This window comes from Podarcis liolepis (genome assembly GCF_965112155.1).
Source record: "Podarcis liolepis genome assembly, chromosome: 2".
Lineage (NCBI taxonomy): Eukaryota > Metazoa > Chordata > Lepidosauria > Squamata > Lacertidae > Podarcis > Podarcis liolepis.
In genome coordinates, this window is record NC_139555.1 from 52,346,262 (window position 1) to 52,368,815 (window position 22,554).

General features: G+C 39.6%; 1 protein-coding gene across 2 annotated transcripts in view; it reads left to right on the top strand.

Moving 5' to 3' along the window:
- CPEB4 (cytoplasmic polyadenylation element binding protein 4) overlaps positions 1–19,533 on the top strand; it is a 53,555-nt gene extending 34,022 nt beyond the window's left edge. The window contains exons 5-11 of one of the 2 annotated variants that reach the window (XM_083484054.1): positions 2,042–2,065; positions 5,687–5,860; positions 7,750–7,839; positions 9,704–9,822; positions 10,840–10,954; positions 11,203–11,384; positions 15,000–19,533. In XM_083484054.1, coding sequence (XP_083340180.1) covers positions 2,042–2,065; positions 5,687–5,860; positions 7,750–7,839; positions 9,704–9,822; positions 10,840–10,954; positions 11,203–11,384; positions 15,000–15,227 — 932 coding nt within the window. In that variant the 3' untranslated portion in view covers positions 15,228–19,533. The remainder of the gene's footprint in view (positions 1–2,041; positions 2,066–5,686; positions 5,861–7,749; positions 7,840–9,703; positions 9,823–10,839; positions 10,955–11,202; positions 11,385–14,999) is intronic. The other variant, XM_083484055.1, reaches the window with a different exon arrangement.
- The last annotated feature ends 3,021 nt before the right edge of the window (positions 19,534–22,554 follow it).

The window sequence follows — 22,554 nt, forward strand, 5'->3', positions numbered from 1 at the left end:
ATTTGCCCTGCAGCCTGAGCTTTCCCACCCCTGTCTTAATCTGTCAAACATAAGCACCCTGTGAAGATTACCACTGGGGCAATGCACTTGAGCTCTGCCTCTAGCTGAAACTTCAGTCTGTACTTGAGTCAGAAACATCTAAAACTTTTTGAAATATATGATACAGGGATAACATCATCTTCATCTCAGGAATGTTTTGAGAATCACTATAGCGTTGTCTAGATAATATAAATGTGGATGACACAAATGTCACCGTGTTTCAATACATGAATAGGTCTACATATATTTAAATGTGTTTTTAAAGTTGTAGTGTTTGGCTGTGGTTTCTGTGAGAAATCTGTGTTAGAGACAGCTTGGAAATCTGCAGCAGGAAAACCTACTGCAAGTCTGTATTATTTTCTTGGTACCATTTATGTCAAAACCAGACTCTTTGTGACACATAAGTGACAGAACAGGGAGTCTGCCAATTCAGCATCACTCTCATGGGCCTCACTAGGAATTGCAGCTATGTTGACCAGCTCGTCAGTGTACCAAACAAGGAAAGTTGTGTTGTATATTTGGTTTTGTTAGCCAGTTATAGACCACAAGCAGAATTTTATAGCTTTTTAGGCAGGGAATGCTCTGAAAACACTTGAGGCTCTGTCAGGCAAACACAAGGCAGAGTAGTGTAGCTAGATTTTTTACTTCAGTAATTACAGAAACACCCTAGGCCTTTCTGGTTTTATAAACAATGAAATACTTGATGTTTAGCAGGAATTATTGTCAAGACCTTCCTTTCCAGTATGTTGATACTGAGTGTTGAATTTTCCTGTCCACTGTACAGTTATCACCCCTTTCTAGCTCCAGCCCCTCTGAACATGCTGCCAGTTTTGCCTCATCAGACCCTGTGTGACTGAGGGGTATTTTAATTTGTTTGAAAGGAGTGAAGAGAGGATATAGGCGAGAAGAGCCACTGGCAAAAGCTCCTGTTCTGTGGAGAGAGTTGGTCAAGTAAACGTGTTGGGAGTGGAGATATCGGGAACAAAAGTAACAAATCTTTTAGGAAAACAAAATGTTTTGCAGGGTTCATATTTTCTATTTTTTGTTGATGAAATGCCTGAACCCTCAGAATCAATACAAGTGGTTCTTAAATAGTGGGTTGTAAGCTTTGCTGTATGTTCCTAATACTGAGTGCTGAATACGATATAATGTGACATATGATGCTCTCTGCCTAATGGACTATCCCTTGTTCTGGAAATTAGGGGGATGTAATCTTGTTTCTGGGTTTAATAGGTAAAAAAGAACGTTGCTGCTCTGTGCATGAGGTGTTTGTTGATGTGTGAAGCTTTTTAACTCGAAAAGCTATAGCATAGCTGTATTTTTCTTCTTCACTGGCAGCATTGAGAAGCTAGAGTATTGGAGCAATTTATTCTCGATGGCCAAAGCTGACAAATAACAGAGGGAGTGCAATAGATGTGGGTAGAAAGCAACCAGTTTTGATGCCTCATACCTAATCTACAGAGTCCTGCACTGGTTTATCCCAATTGATCATGTGCTTAGAAGTGACATGCTAGATGTGGGGCTAAACTGGGAGTTGTAGGCCCTTAGACATTGACCTTCCTGTGTTGGATGTCATGGTGTTTGTATGGTCCTGTCAGTTTTTCCTGTGTAAATTTTTCACTGGGGAGGGTGGTACCTTGTAACCAAATGTCATGATATTGAGGAAACACACAGAATGCTAGAACTGAAGTTGAAAGATGCAGTGTCCTAGCAACATGAGAGAAACAGTCACTACTAATAAAGTTGCAGATCTGCAGGGTGCCCTAGTGAGCACAAAGCAGCTAAAGAGTGAGTTTTCAAAATGAGATCTCTTTGCTAGCTTCTGTCATGTTGTTGTGTACCCAGTGACAAAAGATGTGGGTATGGGTGGAAGGTTTCTTAAGTGGTCTGCAGCGCATTAAAGCCTAAGAACCACTGAACAATCATAAGGGAAGTGAAACAATATATATATATATATTTAACAATGTTTGAAAGGCTGTTTTTCTTCTCATTTGACATGCAGCAAGGACATATGGGAGAAGGCGAGGTAACAACATTCCTCTTTAATTTTCTGATGTTTAAAATGTCTCATGGCACAGCTAATGCACAATCTGCTTCTGTAAGGAGGACTGGAAGCAGTTTTTTTTTAAAAAAGCCAGGCTTCCTCAATTTGCATGCTGTGGTAACCTTTAGTAACTTAATGTAGTGGCTCCCAAAATTAAGACTACCTAGGCAGAATTAGGATAGTTATACTGAGGCATGGGGATGAGGAGGCGTCAGTGTTACTACAGTGTAGACTATATACTATATATGTAGGTCTGACCTTATGTGTGGGTGTGGGTGGTTGTTGCTTAGAAAAGCACCTAAGTGACTTGGGCTCCAGGTCTATTTTTCAAAGGTGACTTTGGCCATGATGCACTGTAATAGGAAAAAGACAATGGTTATCATATGTACTCTGACATGGGTGATTTAATACTGCTTCTTAAATAGTGTGCCCTTGTGGAATCAGATTGCTTTTCTGGTTCTCTCCTGTGAACAAGCTAAAAATGTGTCTGAGAGGTGTCTGGAGCCTTGGAACTGTAATTGTGTGTTTTGAAGAGCTATTCAGCTGCTTAATAATAATAATAATAATAATAATAATATATGCCATCCATCTGACTGGATTGCCCCAGCCACTCTGGGCAGCTCCCAACAAAAAATAGTAACAGCACAATACATCACACACTAAAAACTTCCCTAGCTTGGGTTGGGGGCACTAGCAATCATAATTTGAAGTTGGGGGGAGTTTCATGTCAGTTGTGAAAATGGATCCTGGCAATTAAGTCACTTAGGTGCTTTGTGGAATGAGGGAACTGCATTGCTCGAACTTCATCCTCTGAACTTGCATGTTGAGTAAATAACCATGAATACATGCCACTTTGCTTAGCTTCTTCAACACTTTCTTGCTTGGGGTGAGGGAAGCATTTCTGCAATAAAAATAGAGTAGTAAGGAGAGTTATTGCTAAAGAAAAGGAAGAGTGGCTATATGTAGTCCAGGAAAAGGGTCTGCAAATTTAGTTTTCAAAGAGAATTCATCCCTTTCAGTGGGTTTCAGATCATTACATTAGAAAGCAAATGTTCTAGAATGCTGGTAATGATAATGGGATTAATATTGTTGTGCTCATCTTCTAAACAGGAGTTGTTTTTTTTGAAAGGTTGTGGTAAACTGGTTCACTGTTTATTAGTGACTCAGATTTTATTGACATTTTTGTCTTCTGGGGCACCCCTTGATCAGAGAGGTGAGGCGTTTGAGAGGAGGAGACAGATCTTCTTACACTGATCTGCCCTTTAGCCAAGAACCTTAGAGTTGCCACTTCCCATGTCAAAAGGAACCTTGACATTCCTGTTGCTGCCCTTGTTGAATGATCACATAGAGGAAAGCATGACAGTGCCATTGACAATATGTGTAGCTTGCCATATTCAGTATATAAGGAACAATGTTTTCAACCATCTTGATGTACTCTAAATAAAACTGCACTGTGATGTTTCATCAAAAAGGGATTGTAACACATTTTTTCCTTCTGTGTGAATGTTAATTTAAAAGAAACTGGAACACTAGCCAGAAACACAAGTTTCCAGCCTATCTTGAAATGATACAGAAAGTCAGGTGCTAAAGTGATCAGTTTTGTCTATATGAATGTTAAGCGGTATGAAACAAAGTACCACTTTCACAGTAACATATACAGTAAGTACCATAGCAAGGAGACCCCTACATAATTAATAGCAGAATGATTCTTGAAACATGGCTTTCCTAGATAATCCATTAATCTTGTATAACATCAAGGTACTGGTTACTATTAGGAAACAAAACCACCTAGAGTCTACATCTGTCTGTGGTGATACATCTGTACCTGGACTATATCACTTCAGTCTGAAAGAGTGAAGAGTCACAGAACCAAATGCTTCCTCTACAAAAACATTGAACATTGAAAGCTGGCATATTAGGGGTAAGGCTAGGCTATAACCTTTCCCCCTGACATGCTAATCTTATATGTGTGGGGACTTTTCTTTTATGGAAAAACACACAATTGCATAAGTTCTTACTTCTCGTATGTAGTGGTACAGCCAAGACTGATGAATGAGCCTCAGCTTGTTTCATGTTGGCTAGGAAATAAGCTGAGAAGTAACCAGTTTATTTCTAAGCCAACTACCCTTTGTTTACTGGATTTTACTCATCTACTAGTGGTGTTCTGGCTCAGGCAGTAGTGGTAGCAAGCTGCAGGGAAAAGCAAAGGAGGGCCGTCTCACTCTTCCTTTCCCTCCTTCTCATAACAAAATCGGGGAAATGTAGTTTTCCCAACAACAATGTTGGTAGGCACTGGAAAAAATGATTTTCCAGGGGTTAATTGTGGCGCAGGTACCTACGAAGGTAGAAGAAGGAAATCTTTCCTTGCTGATACCACCATTGGGGATGAAGGGAAGGACTTCAATAACGTTTGAGGTCAATATTCATTTTGGTGGTATATTTCTATACTTTTGTGATAACCAGTGGTTTTTGCAAATAAATTTGGCTGGCTGCTCACAGGAGGAAGTTTGGGAATAGGCTAGTGGATAAGAAGGGAATGAGTGGGTAGAAGTTTGGGAGTCTGATTGGATGGAAGAGGAATTATTCTATAGATCAGAATAAAACCTGAGCTGAAGAAGAATTCAGGGGTGACAGTAATATTTGCTTCAAGGTTGAGGGGAAGTATTAAGTTTTTATTCTGCCTTCCTTCCTGAAGTTCAGTGAGGCATGCATTGTTATTCTTCCCCATTTTATCCTCAAAGCAGCCTTGTGAGGTAGGTTAGGCTAAGAGAGAGAGACTTCTCCAAGGTCTTCCCAGCACTAGTCTAATAACCTAACAACTATGTGATGCTGTATGCCAAGCATTATGAGACCTGTGAAACTCATACTTCCAGGAAGAGTTACAGCATTAGTTGGTTTACTGTGTCAGTAAAAACTAAGGCTAAAGAATTTCAGATTTGGGGAGGGGAGTATTTGTTTGGTAGGATATATTACTACTACTGTCACATTGTGACTGTTCATGATTTCAAGTCTCTGAGATTAAAGTGTAAATTAGATGTGGGATATTTCACTTCATCTGAACTATGCAGTTATATGGGGTTAGCTGAAATATTGCAACTTGCAATTCCACAGCATTCTTCATACGATATTGGGGAAAGGCACCAAAATTATTCTTAATATATTTGATAAAGCATTTATTTGCAGCATATGTTTGAAAAATATTCAATTTGGTGTGTGTTGAGAAGAGAATTGGGGGATATATTGACGGTAGAGGTTAGCCATTTAATGATTTTGATTGTTCTTGTATTATATTATGGTACATTACCTTGAGCTGCCTGCATAACAGTTGACAGAAAATATATATTGAATTAATAAATAATATTAAAATGAAGTTTTCCTATTTTGTTTCATAGATAGTATTAACAGGGCATCTTCGTATACCCAAGAGGTCAGGCTGTAGGAGTAAGAAAGACATGTAGTTAATGTTACTGTTAATTATGTACACAGAAGGGAAAATCCGCTGACATGTCTGATGTAGCAGTTAATATTAATGAAATAATTGTATCCAAATAGAATTTTCTTCTGTTAGTATGTTTTGCATTTCCCCCCTCTTTTCCATTGTAGGTCAGTCTTCACTGTTCCCAATGGAAGATGGGTTTTTGGATGATGGACGTGGGGATCAGACGCTCCATAGTGGCTTGGGATCACCACACTGCTTTTCCCACCAGAATGGCGAGCGAGTGGAACGGTACTCCCGCAAGGTGTTTGTAGGTGGTTTGCCACCTGATATTGATGAAGGTATACTTGGACATCAGTATAGCCAAGAATACCCACATTAACCATAAGGGGCAAGGCTTAATTGTGACACGTGGGAGGGGTGGACCCTCATGTCTTGGCTATGTGCAATTTTTGGGGGGCTGTGAAAATAATTACCTAAGCTATGAGCTGCCAAATATGCAAGCTGCTGGGTTATGAACTGTGAGGATAAGGAGTTATGAGCTGGACAGCTCATGCGATAGGTTTTCTTTCCATCTAGTTCCGTTAGTTGCATATTATGTTGAATGACATCATAAAACTCTTTATGAAGGTCTTTTATTTTGGAGATGGCTGTGCTTAAGACTTTATGTTAAAGCCATCAATACAGGCACAAATTTAGATCAGTGTCTGACTTAGAAGTGGAGTGCAGTGCTTCGATTGTTTTAGGGAGCAATACACAAGGCACTGCCTTTTTGCAACCACCGTATATTTCACAGGGGGAATGAATTATTCCTACACCTCAAATCTGTTTTAAGCATAATGAACACTACTGGGGGTGTGCCTAACAGGGTGAGAGTTATTGCAGTATAGACTTTCATTTGAAAACGGGGTTTAAGTAGATGGACAACCATGGATGAATTTCTTTAGCTGAATGGGTCTCTGCCATGGGTATCTATTTTGTATTGTTCATGGTTGGTTTTGGTTTTTAAAATATATATGTTGTTTTTAAATGCTTTTTGCTATTTTTATTGTGCATTGCCTTGAAACATTTGTGTAGAAGGCAGTTAGTTGATAATAAATAAATAATAGATCCCTCTAGGTAATTCGTTATAAGAACAAAATAATGCCTCATTTTTAACAATAATTTACATGACTTTCTTTGGGATAGCTAACCCTAAAATACTATTTTCAAATTCTGTTAATTTGGAAAAACAGTTCTTAGTAAGCTGCAAGCAATGTCCCAATATCTCTTTAGCACCTCTGTTGCTTGCATGCTCATGAAAGTATCTGGGAGGCTTGTGACTGGGTCAGAGATCACTTGCTTTTGGGAAAAGAAATCCTGACACATGTTGAAATCCAGAGGATAGTTTGAGAGGGATTTAGGGAAAATAGTAAATGAATGGAAGTGGGTAGATCACATATATTTTATTTATTCAGATACTGTGTTATAGAGAAACACTAAATTTTCTTCCTTTAAATAGCTTTAATTATGAGTTTGTTTTAAAATTAGACTGACTTTAAGAATTCTCTATCTGCTGTTGTTAGCATGAGCTGTACAGGAGTTAGATTTGTGTAATATTAGCCAGTATGTAAGTCACCTGATCTGAATTTTGAAATGGAAGGAGGCTTTGAAATGGCTGCAGCAATTGCTTTCTGTTAATGTGTTCTGTGCATACTGTCTGCATCTTCGTCTCTATGGCTATTACATAACTGCTTTCTAGAAGCCCTGCCGAAGTTAGTCGGAGGTCAAGCTCAGATAATGTGTACAGATGTGGCATAAGCATGTGATGTGAGCAGGCATGACTAGGTCGTGTGATATTCTTTTCTCTTTCTCCCAGCGTTTTGCAAGGCAGCTTGCAGAGCAGACTGCTCAGCACACTGATTCAGACTCTGCACGCTAGCTGTGGGAGAATGCCTGAAGCTAGGATCTGGTAGCTGTTTAGGTTCAGTGATTTCGCTCCTTTGAGTGGCTTGCTGCAAATCTTTATTTGTAATCTAAAACACACAGCTATCTGAACTGTTTTCTTCATTATTAGACATATGTTTTGACTTGTCAAGCCTTCCCTTTAAACAATAAAAATATCATCAGCTCTCTGTCTGTTAGCATTACAGAAAATACTTGTAGGCTAGACCAAAGTGTTATTACCAACTTACCTGAAATCACTGTATGATGTGGTCTTTTAATACTTGCTTTTCCCTCTGACCTGCAGATGAGATCACCGCTAGCTTTCGCCGCTTTGGCCCTTTGATTGTGGATTGGCCTCACAAGGCTGAAAGCAAGTCCTATTTTCCTCCTAAAGGTAACACTTAGTATTTTATATGTTACATTTTGTGTCCCGTCCTTCCTCAGAAGAGCGCAGGTTAACTGTGATCTGGTGACATCTTGTTTCACCTATTGAACTTCACAACTGAGCTGGGATTTGAACCTGGCTCTCTTGTTTCAAGCCCAACACAATCCACTAAGATACACAATATTTTCCTAGTATGTGGGCACAGAAAGGTTGCAGAGTATGGATTTATTTATTTTTAGTATTATTCTCTGTACCTTTTGTTTGTTTGAAATTGTTCTTCATTGCTGCTATTGCTCTAAGACCCTGTTGTACTTTGAATACTTTAGTTGGGCTGTAGATAAGAGTGCTCTATTTAGTCATAGTTTAAGATTATTTATTTCTGCTCCTATTCAGTAAATTACTTGGTTTATTTAATCCAGAAACGGGGAATCTGTGGCCCTCCAAATGTTACTGGACTCCAACTGTCATTAGCCCCCCATTAGCATAGCCAGTGGTCAGGGATAATAGGAGCTGTAGCCCAACATCTGGGGGGGGGGGGTGTTCAGCTACATTTTACTCAGAGTAGATTCACTGAAATTAATCAGCTTGACTAAGTTATGCCCATTTATTTTACCAGGCCCAGTTTGAATTAAACTTACCGTATTTTTCGCCCCATAGGACGCTCCGTCCCATAGGATGCACCTAGTTTTTTTGGGGGGGAAATAAAGGAAAAAAAATTCCCTTTATTTCCCCCCCAAAAGCAGGTCGGGGAAACAGAACCAGGTCGAGGAACAGCGGGATGGCGGCGCTGCGCCTCCCTGCTGTCCCCCGAGCTTGTGGGGCTGGCTGATGTCTGCCCCGCGCGAGGGGCGCTCTGCATCAGGGCGCCCCCCCCTGCAGGGCCAGCAGGCTGCTATCCGCAGCATGGGGAGCCTTGCTGGGAACTCCTGCAAGGCTCCCCACACTGCGGATGTCTGCCTGGCGCGGGGGGCGCTCTGCTTCAGGCCGCCCCTCGCGCCGGGCAGCAGGCTGCTATCTGCAGCGTGGGGAGCCTTGCCGGGAACTCCGGCAAGGCTCCCCATGCTGCGGATGTCTGCCTGGCGCGGGGGGCGCTCTGCTTCAGGGCGCCCCGCCCACCGGGCAGCAGGCTGCTATCCGCAGTGTGGGGAGCCTTGCCGGGAACTCCGGCAAGGCTCCCTACGCTGCGGATGTCTGCCTGGCGAGGGGGGCGCTCTGCTTCAGGCCGCCCCTCACGCCGGGCAGCAGGCTGCTATCCGCAGCATGGGGAGCCTTGCTGGCAACTCCTGCAAGGCTCCCCACGCTGTGGATGTCTGCCTGGCACGGGGGGCGCTCTGCTTCAGGCCGCCCCTTGCGCCGAGCAGCAGGCTGCTATCTGCAGCATGGGGAGCCTTGCCAGGAACTCCGGCAAGGCTCCCCACGCTGTGGATGTCTGCCTGGCGAGGGGGGCACTCTGCTTCAGGGCGCCCCGCCTGCCGGGCGGCAGGCTGCTATCCGCAGCATGGGGAGCCTTGCTGGGAACTCCCCTCACCCCCTGTTCCTTGTTCTACTTAAATCTTTCACTTTGAATGACAAAAGCTTATGTGTTACAACATACACTGTATAGGGAGTTTGCCATTGAAGTTGTGGCCAAGAAATGTAGGAAGCTTTGGCTCTTGTAGCCTGCTCCCACTCTTATTAATAAAAGCAATTTGTTTAGAACAGAGCTTTTCCAACTGCTTCTCCAAAAAAACTTCATATTCCCTAAATATGGGCTAAGGATTTGTTCATCTCTATGGTCTTTTTCTTGGTTATGTGGAGCCTAAGTAGATAACTTCAACGCTCTGAATCTCACAGAATTTTTGCAATGTTTGCCTCTGTTTCTTTATCTACATAGGATATGCATTTTTGCTGTTCCAAGATGAAAGCTCTGTGCAGGCTTTGATTGATGCATGTATTGAAGAGGATGGAAAACTCTATCTGTGTGTTTCCAGTCCCACAATTAAAGACAAACCGGTAAGTGGAATTGTCAGGTATGTATAATTTAGAAGAAGATGGACACAGAAATTGGGTGCATAACTGCTACATTTTCACAAGGCATAGGTTGGCAATACATGCTTTCTTTCTACGTGAGCACATACTACCATTATTTTTCAATAAATGTGTACTTTTCTTTGGGTTAGTGTCGAGATAATTATTCCAGAATATAGAATAGCAGGCATTAGGCCAAACTTGGCTAGTTTTTACTAACCTGATTTGGGGCCAAATCCCACATGTTTCATATCTGATCTCCAGCATAGCCCCATCCTCAAAGAAACCCTCCTATTCTTAATCTGTTTTCTCACAAGCGGAGATCTAACTCCCACTTCAGTATGAATCCAAACATGTCTGCAAATAGACTTCAATGGGCCTTGCTATAACTATCAACCAGCTGGCTGGAGGTTACAGCAAGATGCTTTACAGTTGCCATAATTATGTCAGGTGATTGATGGGTGGTCAGCCCCACCCACCTATAATCGTTGGTCTGCATGGCAGGAGTATGGGCCACTGGCTGGATGTAGCTCTTTATCCGTTCTAGGGGAAACGCTGAGGACTAACCCATTTGTCACATGTAATGCACTTGTGTACATCCCCCTCCCCTCAGTCCTTCACTTCTGAATAATTTAATGTGTGGACAGAGGTTTGTTGTGATGACTGAGCCATATCTGAGTAAAGGACATGGTGGTTCATCTTTCTTAGACAGACGTGTGGACTGTGCAAGCTGCTTCCTTGAGGAGTGCCCTCTCTCCACCCTGGTAGCCTATTGTGCTCCTGCTTCACAAATTCCATATGTGAAACCTGGCTTTGTTATTGCTTGGCTAGATAAGAATGATTGCTAGGAAAGTAGCCTCTAAAATCCCATGGACGTGACATGCAGGAAACACTGTTGTTGTAACATCTTAATGATGTGCGTGCTGCAGGGCAGGGTGGTGGTGGGATAATTCGACTGTCAACTTGAATTGTGAGTGGTAAAGTCTCATCTTCTGCTTGTAGGTTCAAATCCGGCCTTGGAATCTTAGCGATAGTGACTTTGTGATGGATGGCTCACAGCCTCTAGATCCGCGGAAAACCATTTTTGTAGGAGGAGTTCCACGACCCTTACGGGCAGGTATGGTATGCAAAAACAAGTGCAGTGGCTCGTTGATTCTATCCAAGCTGCCTTACTGCTGTGAGAGAACATTGTGTCCTTATTTCTATTGTAGAAGTATGCCAGTGCTTGCTAAATTTAACTTTTGCTGACACTCCAATTATTTCCAGATACAAGAGTACAAATAAACATGCTTTTGCCCAGGGTCTAGAAAGAGAAGTATGTATATAAAATATCTGGGTAAATCGTTTGTTACTACTTTATTTTAGTGGAGCTTGCAATGATAATGGACCGGCTGTATGGAGGAGTTTGCTATGCTGGAATTGACACAGATCCTGAGCTGAAGTACCCAAAAGGAGCTGGGCGTGTTGCATTTTCTAATCAACAGAGTTACATAGCTGCTATCAGTGCCCGCTTTGTTCAGCTGCAACATGGAGAGATAGATAAACGGGTAAGGGCTAGAGCACATTCTGTGTATTACTCAGCATTCTTTCATGGGTTTATTTCCATATAAGTGCCCGTGTGTGGCAGGAGAAAATGTTGTATTAAATGGAAAATATTATATTCCCTGTATTCCTAGCATACATGCATAAAAAAGCCATACCACACACAAAAAAGCTATACCACAAAGCCCCTCCATCATCCCAGAGATCCGGAGGTGGGGGGATCTAGTTTAACATTGGCTTTTTAATGCCTTCTGGCACCTTCTAAAACTGTTGTTCCCTTCAGAGAAATTTCCTGTAGCACAGCATAAGCCTGTGTTCCCAATGTTATCCTGTTACCTCTGCATGACTTGCTTTGCTGTTGGCCTCTTTTTCACCCCTGCCTATGTGCTGGAAGTAGAATGGTCAATTGGTTTATGAAAGTAGAATGCAAACTGCTGCACTATTTGCATTCATTTCTACAGAATTTGTTTGAGTCTCTCCAAGTCCTGTTTTAATTCCGTGCAGGTTACACAGCAACAATATGCAATCATCATTTTATGTTGATGTTAGTGCTAGCTTCTTAATAACATATGTTCACAGCACATGCTAACAAAAGCAAAAATAGCTTTGCCACAAATGTCCATATTTCCCTGTATGTAGCTCGTTGTCATCCTTCCTTACTTTGCCAAACCTTTATTAGGCATTACAAATATAGGCCATCATAAAACATCCACATATAAAATTTTAAAATATATACAAATAAACAGCCATGTAAAAATATGTAATAATGAGAATTTTCGTTGGAGTTTCTTCCTGCTAAATAGTGCTATTCACCACTCTGAGAGATACTATTGATAAAAACTCAGCCACCCTTGCAGTTACTTCCAAGTTAATGTCGGACAGATATTTTCTGATATTTTCATTGTGCTGTGTCATTCACATGGTGGGAAGAAGAGTTAGGATTAAGGAACAGGCAGTATTTTGTTGTGGTGTAAGATCTTGTGAGCCAGCTCTGTCACTGTTGTATTGTTTTACTGTTTCTTAGCCATTTGACATGTTTTCTTCCGGGGTTTTGTGACTCAGCAATTTGAATACCATGATTTACTTGATTGGAGTTTTAGGGAGGAAAAGCAACTGAGCAAATTGTGCATATTGATTTGTGGTGGCTGGTCCTTCTCCGAGTTTAGAAGAGCTGTCATGTTTCAATTTCTCATACACAGGAATGGCATGCAGGTTAGATTTACTGTTGCTAGCAAAACGTACCTGAAATCTGAGCAGGAAATGAAAACATTCCTGTCCATGTCCTCCAGCAGATTTAGGCATATGCAGATCCTTTCTAGACTGAGTCCCCTTTGCATAAAAGCCGTCCCCCTTGCTGGATTTCCATGTCCAGAACCTGCAGAATCTGTGTGTGTGCTTCCCCCTTGGGGAATGGAGCCACAGATGCAAATCAAACATGCCACTTTTGCACAATCAGATCCCAGTTTAATAAACTAGGATATGCCCTTTGCTGTCATTTTGTACTACTCTTCACATGAGTGGCAAAAACAGACCATGGTTTCCTGTTACATGTGAAGCAGGGACTATGACTAATGACTTCCAAACAAGCCAGATTTGCAAGACAGCTTCCGATGCAGCCACTGTCAGTTTTAACAGCACCAGTCAGCTAAGAGGGTTTTTTTCCCTGAGGGAGGAAATCTAAATTTAGCCCCCTCGCATTCAGTACGGGCTACCACAGTTGGTGATAACAGTGGCACCCATTTGTTTGGCAAATCCAGACAACCAGTGTGTACTGTAGTCAGTGAAGATATCTGGATCATGTTGTGCCTCTCTTTTTGTGTGAAAATCTAGACTTTGACATTAATGCTCTCTCAACCTCACACACACATACACATGTTTTTATAAAACTCAATTTAAAGCAAATATCACTACAGCCTCTGAAATATATTTCTGTCCAAAACATATTCAATGAAATAAGGAGTTGTTTATTCACACTTCTTAACATTGGTTAGGAAACAGTGATGTTCAACATTCAATTATTTTTAAAATCCTTTAAATGGTGCAAATAGACAAGATGACACAAGATCCATGATTGGACTGAACCCCTTTTTAATAGTAAATTTAGTTGGTGGAAGAAACTGAATCAGGCAGCGGTGGGAGGATTTTTTTTTTAAAAGCATCTCTTCCCCTCCATATTTGCATGAGTGGACTGGTGGATATTCGTTAACTGGAGGAATTATCCTGTTAACCGAATGTCTGCCAGTCCACTCTTCAAACAGAAATTCATGGTAAGACCAATTTCCAGCCTTTTCCCGCTTCAGATTGTCCCCCTAATACTATCATCAACCTGACATATGGTTACTGTATGTTTTGCTCTGCATGGCAAATAATCAAAATTGCTCCCCCACCCCACCCCATAGCTATTAAGAAAATGGCGTGGGGGTGGGGGTGGGGAGAATTAAAGCCTTCTCTCCCTGTGCTGTATTCCAGATCCAAATCAGGCCTTTTAAAATAAAACCAACAATCCTGAAGAGATCCAATCACAGATATCCGTTCTTGTGTTGTTTCCATGGTCTCTTCCAAGTGGTGAGGCTTAAGCAAATATTAGATGGTTTTATTTCAGCAAAACTCCTCAATCTCTTGTTCTTATGGGGCACCTCAGTAACTTTAATTAAAAAATACTTTCACATGTTCAAAATTGACTTGACATGCTGCCAGTTAGGAACAAATACTTTTTTAACCAGCAACACAGAACTCCCCCAATATGATACTTTGACCAAACATTTCAGCACAATCAAAACACCCTTTTCTTTCTCCCTTGCCAAATTATTGCCTTACACATCACTTACTTAATGGTGTGTCTTGCATAAAACGAAACAAATTCTTAACATGTGCAAGCATCCTAAGAATTATTGGGACAAAAACATCTGTAGGTTTGCATGGTCTCTTAGCATGCTGCCAAAGATATGGTGGTGACCACTAGCCTGGATTGCTTTAAAAGAGGGTTTGGCAAATTGATAGATAACTTTAAGCATCAATTACTAAAATATTTTTTATTATTAATAATAGCAGCAGTAGCAGTTGTATTTTCATCCTGCTCTTCCTCCAAGGATCTCAGGGCAGCATATATGCTTCCTCTCTCGCACCCTCAATTTTATCCTCACAGCATCCCTGTGAGCTAGGTTAGACTCAAAGAAGGTGACTTGTGCACAATTATTCAGTAAGCTTTATGCCTCAGTGGGAATTTGAAAACATCTGTCTGAGGATCTACTCAAGAACTCTGACCAATGTGTCACACTCCACATTCAGAGACCTACAGGTATAGGACAATATACACATTTTAATAACAGTAATAAAATAACCTTAATAAACAACTTATGAAAACCAAATTACTGGTGGACATATAACAAGGGAAAGCTATAGCTTTCCTGCCCTGTTTGTAGGTTTCTTGGAGGTATCTGGTTATCCATTGCTGGCAACAGGATGCCCGGCTAGTTGGATCCTTGCTCTGCTCCAATTGAGGTTTTCTTAAGGCACAGTGGAATATTCATTGAGGCATCTGTATTAACAGTTAGATTGCAGTAATCGACACAGAAGACACTCTAGCAGTGTAAACTTTCTCTCTCCTTCTTTTAACACAGGTGGAAGTTAAGCCATATGTCTTGGATGATCAGCTGTGTGATGAATGTCAGGGGGCCCGTTGTGGTGGAAAATTCGCTCCATTTTTCTGTGCTAACGTTACCTGTCTGCAGTATTACTGTGAATATTGCTGGGCTGCTATCCATTCACGCGCTGGCAGGGAATTCCACAAGCCCCTGGTGAAAGAGGGAGGAGATCGCCCGAGACATATTTCATTCCGCTGGAATTAAGTGATTCCTGCAGCGTGTTCATATGCAGGCCTCAAAATAAGTGCACTCTTCTGTTATCCTGATTCCCATGCCCTCCCTTCCTCTTCTCTCTTATTCAAGATAGCATGTCCTACTGTTGTAGTCTGTAACTTAACAATAGTGTAACAAAAGAATGACCTATAATCATATAGGTATTTTGTAGAATCTTGTCATTAAACTGTATTGGGAACTGCTATTCATATGGATAACACAGTGCATGGAAACCAGGTTCTCTTACCTTTAGTTACCCAGGGGGACACTGCTTTCCTGCTATCTTTTCTTGAAGGAAGAGAGAACAATATTAAGAGAAGAGAAATGAAACAATAGAGTATTTTGTTTTTTAATTAAATTATTGCTAATAACAAAATCAATAGAATACTTTTATGAAAAGTAATCATGAGATAGGAACACTATGAATCTATTCTGACACTTTGTCCAACCCACCCTTCCTTCTGCCCTTCCCTGCCCAAACCTCTGGGAAGCCTGTTTTCTTGCCGCCTATGATTTTATAGCAATGGAAACAGTTAGCCGTTAACCTAGTAACAGGAAAGAGCATGTTTAAAGCAACAAAAATGCATGAGCAAGGTTTAAAGCAGCATTAAGTTAAATGTTTTATTTAAGGGTTCCGAAGCTATTTTTTTAGCACAGTACGTGTTTCTCACCGTGCCTCCGACTTCCCACCACATTCAAACTTTTACTAATTGAGTAGGCAGAGCTTAGATCTGTGTTCTTCATCCAAGCAATCACATTTTAAAAGTTCCTGAATGTAAATCCTGGGTCAATTTACTACTGGGGGTGGGTGGGGAGTGCACTTATTCTTTGTTGTTGTTGTTGTTGTTGTTATATTATTATTATTATTATTTTTAAAGAAGAAACTTCATTATCAGAATACAGCCCTAGAAATCCTACCAAAGCTAAAGTAATGACAACTAGTGAACTGGCATGTCCTCTCCTGAAGAACAAATGTATAGATTTTATTTTTGATGGTTATATAGAACTCTATATCCTAATTTACTAATGTTAATCAGGGGCCAGCCTTTGCTCTCCATTTTGACGTGAAATACAAGAACCTAAAGATATACCTCAAGATTATGATTTTGATTCCCACCTCCCCCGCCTGCCTCTAAGACACTAGTAATTCATTCTAACCACACAAATCAAAATTTGGCTACTTACTGGGCTTACTCTGGGACGTAAATGTGTTTTAATCTCCAAATGAAATTGGATCATCAAAAGCATGAGAGGGACAAAGTGAAGTCTGTTTCCAGGGATGTTATGCACTGTTGGTTGAATGAATATGCATTGCATATTGGCAAAGAAGAATATGCTTGTCTTTCAGCAGAGAGCAAGTAAGAAAATCTCAATAAATAATTCTTTTTGGAACTTAGCACAGAAAATAAAGAATTCCAGGGCTCTAATGTACCAACTTGCTGAGAAATGCATCGGTTGTTTGAACCATATAAGTGAGAACACAGTAGATGTTAAAGCTAAAGCACAGGGTGGTGTTGGTTAGTTTGATATAGTCACTCGAGCTCTGTAAAGCTGAGAAAATTGATAGGAGTGAATGAGTTCAGTTCTTAAGAAATGATTTTGTAGCAGTGTGCAAAACAACCCAGTCCATTGGCAATCTGAACTGGCATGGTACCACCATAGACTCTTAAACCAAAGACTTGCCTTAGCACACCTACAGACAAAAAAAAGCAAATCTCTTCTGTAAGCCCTCTCCCTCCCCTTTCCTTCCCCCTCCCCAATTATCTTTGAGAAGCAGTTTTGATTTTCAACACATGAAACATACCTTGTTATTTTCCAAAGGTCAAAATGGAGACATTTGCTGTCTACTCGTCAAGTAGAGAAAGGGAGCTGCTTTTAATGAAATCCCTGCAAATATTGACAACAGTAAATGCAAATGGAGAGTGCTCTTTTGTAGACTGTCAGGGACCTTTTTCTCTGAAGTACATAATTATAGTTGGAATATTCGTTTTAATTTTTTTAAATGCTTGTAGGTGGCTTGGGGTGTCTTATTGTGCCGATCCTACCCAGTGAACAGGTGAGATGGGTTACCATTACAAGAAATAACACTGTTTGAGAAGTAGCTTTGAATAAAAATTTTTTCCCTTTGTACATGACCTGCTGAATTTCGGTACAGTGTTTTTGTAGCTAACTTATTTTGTCATGCACATAATGTATATTTGTTATGCACTACTTTTGTATATCTTGTTTTTCCAACAGTGAGCATTTTTAGGCACACTTTTCACTGACGGGATATCTCTTTATGCAATACCTCAATTTTTCATATTGCAAAGAGTAGCTTTTTGTACTTTTATTACTGAGAGATCTTCATATACTTCATTTTTTAATATAAATAATTTTAATAAATTTTATTTTCTTATATTCTGCTTTTTATACATTTCAGTGCTCTGCATACATTTTGAATTATGGATGTTGTGCACTGGCAATGCTATTTTAGAATTTGCAGAGAAAAGAAAGCATGTTGCTTAAACATCTTTAGCCCAGCACCAGGTATTTGGTGTACATATAATTTAAAAAAAAAATACTTATATGTAAAGTTGAGACTTAAAAAGAAATTTTTAAAAAGCATGAAAGTGACAAATGAGAGAGTTTGTCTTTAGACCCTTGAAATTTAATGCATAAGCATAGAGTAGAAGTTTAAAAGTAACATCCCAAATTGTCTACCGCTTCTTAATAGGTTTTTAAAAGTAATACACAAATGCAGATGTTTTTTGGTGAATGTTTAGCCATTTTTAATCTTAACAAATTGATGTTAGGTGTTTGCAGAGATGTGTCTGCTCTTTTAAATCATATGTAAGGAAATAAACCCAAGCCTGCCCAGTGGTGGGCATGTAATGTTAGTATGCATGACTAATATTAAAAGAAAAATGTTATTCTACTAATATTCACTTGTGGTGATTGTGTGAAAAGCGTGTTTACAGATTATTTGGTTACACTTCAATTTACAGGGCATAAATGATTATCTATATTACTCTGTACTCTAGATAGTGCTAATATAATATGTCCTTCTGATTACATGGGAGGGTGGAGTTGCCATGTCACTCCAAGCATAACTAACATGTAATTAGTTTTAAAATCTTAGGGTATCACTTTATTTAAAGGGGTGTAAACAAGCATGTCATTTTCTCTCACAAGCATGGCACTGGCCATGTACTTACAATGTAGTTACAGAGTAATTACATGGTTATTTTTGCAATGTAAAATAAAGTGTTTCTGATTATTTTATATGTAAAGGAACCCCCACTGCCCCGTGCTTTTTTGGTATATAGTATCTACTTCTCCATACACAGACCTCTGCAGAAAGCAAATCTAAAACTTGCAGTGAATGACTTTAGTGTTTTATAAGGATGCTGTTGGAAAGACTTGATAATTCACCCCTTTTTTGTTTCTTGAAGAGTTAAAGCCTTCTGTTTTAAAAGGTGATTTAAAACTTGAATGTGATGAATTGTGGCAAGTTAACTTCAAGTTATGTGCAATACTTATTTCAGACTTCTGGAAGATCTTTGCAGTGTAATTCTTTGTTTTTAATTGCAGACATTTAAAAATGTCATTTTCTACTGTTCTAGTAAATCCTCTTTCTTGCTGGTGTTTCTAAAGAAAAGAATCAGAAATCAATCTTTCTACTAATGTAAATTTGAGATTATTTTTTAAAAAAAGGAATAAAAGAGGTTTTGGTCATTTGCTTTATTTTATTATCTTATTTTAAAGCTACTGTGATTGATAGCATTGTAAGAATTGGGACAATATTGTATTCAACTGTTTTATTTTTTATATTTTTAAAATTTAAAGTATAATTAGTTTTTATAATTTTCATCAGATTCTTTTGTTATATTTTTTGGAAGTGAAACTTTTAGCAAGTGGGTGTCTAGTTTTTACTAATCCCTAATATGTTTTCCCCCGATGTAATGCTCATATTATCAGAAGGAAAAGTTATTTAAGTATGTCAGTTACTTGTACTACTTGGCTGAATTTCCATATAGTTTTTACTGTGTATGGGGAGGTTGTAGTATTTATTATAGCATTTTAAATAAGGGTAATTCATTTTTTATTAAAGTCATTTTCACATTAAGTTCATATTTTTGTATGTTCTACTCTAAGTTATAACACAAGTTTCTTTTTTAAGAGAGTTCATTTGTTGAAGTGCTAGTGGAAAATTAATGTTATTAAATAGTTTGCAAATGACTATTTATACCAGTATGCATATAATTTTTAAATATTTGTAATGTGAGATGTTGAATGAATAAAACTTTTAACTCAATGACTACTCAAGCTGTTATTTTTAGCTCTTCAGCATCATGACATAACCACTATTCCTTTTTGACTTCATTATTTTATGAAGGAACAGTGTTGCAGAGTGGAAATCATTTTGCTACACGTGTCTCTAATTCAAATCACTGGCCAGCCATGAAGTGCAGTTGTTGACCTGAAGGACAGTCATATCCCAATATTGCTCAGATTTATGTGATTGCTGTTAGTGATAACAGTTGTAAACCGCTATGTTCTAGAAACAACTAACATCTGACCTGCAGTAGTGTTTTATTCTCTGCTTCAAAAGAAGTACTAAAAATTAGACAATGATTCTTTTATTCTTTCTACTTTGGACCTTGTGAATTGAAGAGCCAGTGTAAGGGACAGAGTTTTGGACTTTGACCAAGGTGGCTAAGATCTAAATAGCTGCTCAAGGAAGGAAAGGAGGGAGAAACAAAAAGAGAGGAGACTTGAAAGGTGCGCTGGTTTTTCTTCAACCCAATGAGTTTCACATCTTATGACTCCTGCAATGTTCTCCATATAATCATAAGCCAGGAAATAGTTTTAGTAAAGAACTATCTACAACAGATCTTCTCTCCTTTTGCTACTTTCTCTCTCTGGCATCTAGCCCTGCTTCTTGCTTGGGTCAAACCTGCTAAATAAGAAATAAGCTGAAATGCTCACATTTATCCTTACAGCTCCTAAAGGAGCCCTAGTTAACCAGAACAGTCTTCTGTACTACCTTAGATTAACGTGCTTAACATGTGATTATTATTATTATTATCATCTGTGAATTTTCTGAGTCATTCTTGAATTCCATAATACAATTGGCCATTTCCCTTGGATACTTGAGATGCAGCTTCTATGGCCTTGATATTGATATATTTAATAAGCAAATCCGCCATCTTCCGCCAGGTCAGAACCCTTCTAGTATTTTGTCATGTTGTCCTGAGATGATTTTGAGAGTTTGGCCTCCCAGTGGTGTCAGCTTCGATGTCTCAGTCCTAGGCATATTCAAGCCCAACAATAGGGGATAGTCCTAAAGAACTTTGTTTTCAGACATCGCTAATCACAGAGAGTGTGCTGTTAGGATAAGCCTTCAGCTGCTGCTCAAATGTCACCCTGGGGGTAGAGCCAAATACTGACTATTTATATTTTGTAAATTTGGTACTTGGGGAAGATCTGCTGTCTCTGGCAGGAGTCTCATGTGACTTTGGCATGAATCTTCAGCAAACTCAGCATCTTCGCATCTATTTTTAAACTTCCAGCCTTCGGTATGTCAGCTAGGCCAAAAACAAACAGCCAAGTGTTCAGTCACCTGCTTCCACTTACTGGTCTTCTGCTACTTAATCATCAGGACAAGGGAAGCCCAGTGTGTGATGCCGAAATAATGGAATGTTGGATGAGCGGTGAGACAATTGGGGTGGCAACGTGTCGGAGGAGAAGAATGCAAAGCATCAGAAACTGGAGTGACTTGGCAGGCGGGGCAGAAGAAAGCTCGGCCAGCTTTGCCAAGTCTGGGTGAGGCCGGCCTGGGTTCTTGTGGTTTTCTCCTTCATCCCCCAAGCACACTTGGAAGCTGCTCTAGGGAGAAAGTGGAAAGCTTTTATGGAATGTTCACAGCTGAGGCTTTGAGCTACGTGGTATTCTATATTACAATGCCAAGCCATCTGTGTTTTTATAGCCAATGCCCCTTTACAATCTAAATCCCATACATGATAAACAAAGGAACCCAAAATTTCAAAATTCAGATCACTAAAGCTAATGTTGCAAATGTCACTTGTTTGCCGAAGCGTTGAAAACAAAATCAATCACTGTTTTGAATTAGAAAGATGGCTCCCAGTTTTCTTGCTGCTTCTTAATAGAGCTACCCTTACAGGTAATCGGCATGTTTACAGCAACATATTTAGTTCTAAAATAATCTGATTTACCTTCTAGGAAACTAAAAAGGGAAACAAAAACCCTATCCCTATGTTTTGTTATGTGAGTTACAGAAATAGCAATACAAAATACAGTGATATCGTCAACCTGGTGTGCATACACAAATATTATTCTTCGCCTGTTTTTTTTGTGTTATTGTTTTTGGTTTTTTTTAATGCCAGTCAGATATTACTTGGCCATTGTTTGAAATGTGAAGTGAGTACATCCCCTCCTCCCACAATTTCTTTTCATTTATGAAACATCCCAAAGCAAAATGTAAAAACCATTTCAAATCTAGTATGGATACAGACTAAGATAATAATCTCCCCTTAAAAGTCTTGTTTAAAAAGGAAAGCCTTGAATGTATTCCAAAAAGACAAGCGAGATGGTGCTTGTCTAATACAGAAAGTTGCAAAGGGTAGGTGTCATTACAATAAGTGCCTGACTTTAACATCATGTAAAAGATGGTATCTGCAAGAGGCATATAAAACTGCAGACTTTGAATTCTTCATGTATTCACAATCTATTTGGGCATCTTCTTCGTAGATCTTGTGAGCAGACACATCCTGAGATTATTTTACAAGAGAATTTAAATAGCATCAAACAGTTCCCAAATTATGCCCAGCCTTCTTAATGCTGCAGATCTAAAAATTGTATTTTTAAAATAGGCATTGACATGATACTACTGGAAGTCGCCCCCCCCTCCACCTAGTTTAGGATGAATTATTTATGTGTCCTTTTACAGAAGGAAGAGCTGCTTCTAGGTAATGCACCAAGTAGACTATATGAGACCACAATATGCACAAAACCAATGGGAATTATATCAAATTTATCTGCCCAGCAAATTTTGCTGCCCAGATGAGATACCATTTTATCAACAAAAACTTGGTTGTAGCAAACAATGACCCTTGCTGAAATAAAGTGACTTTATAGCCCCCAATGAATGGCAGATGAAACTTTTAGTTGTGTGAAAATGGGTATGCTGTAATTCCTCCCCCCCCCCAAAAATAAAAGCCCTAACATTTTAATTTAATAATGTTTGATTATAAGACCAAGAAACATTTATGCTGCCTCTGCCTTTTGGCAAACTGTGCATCACTTTGGCCTTACT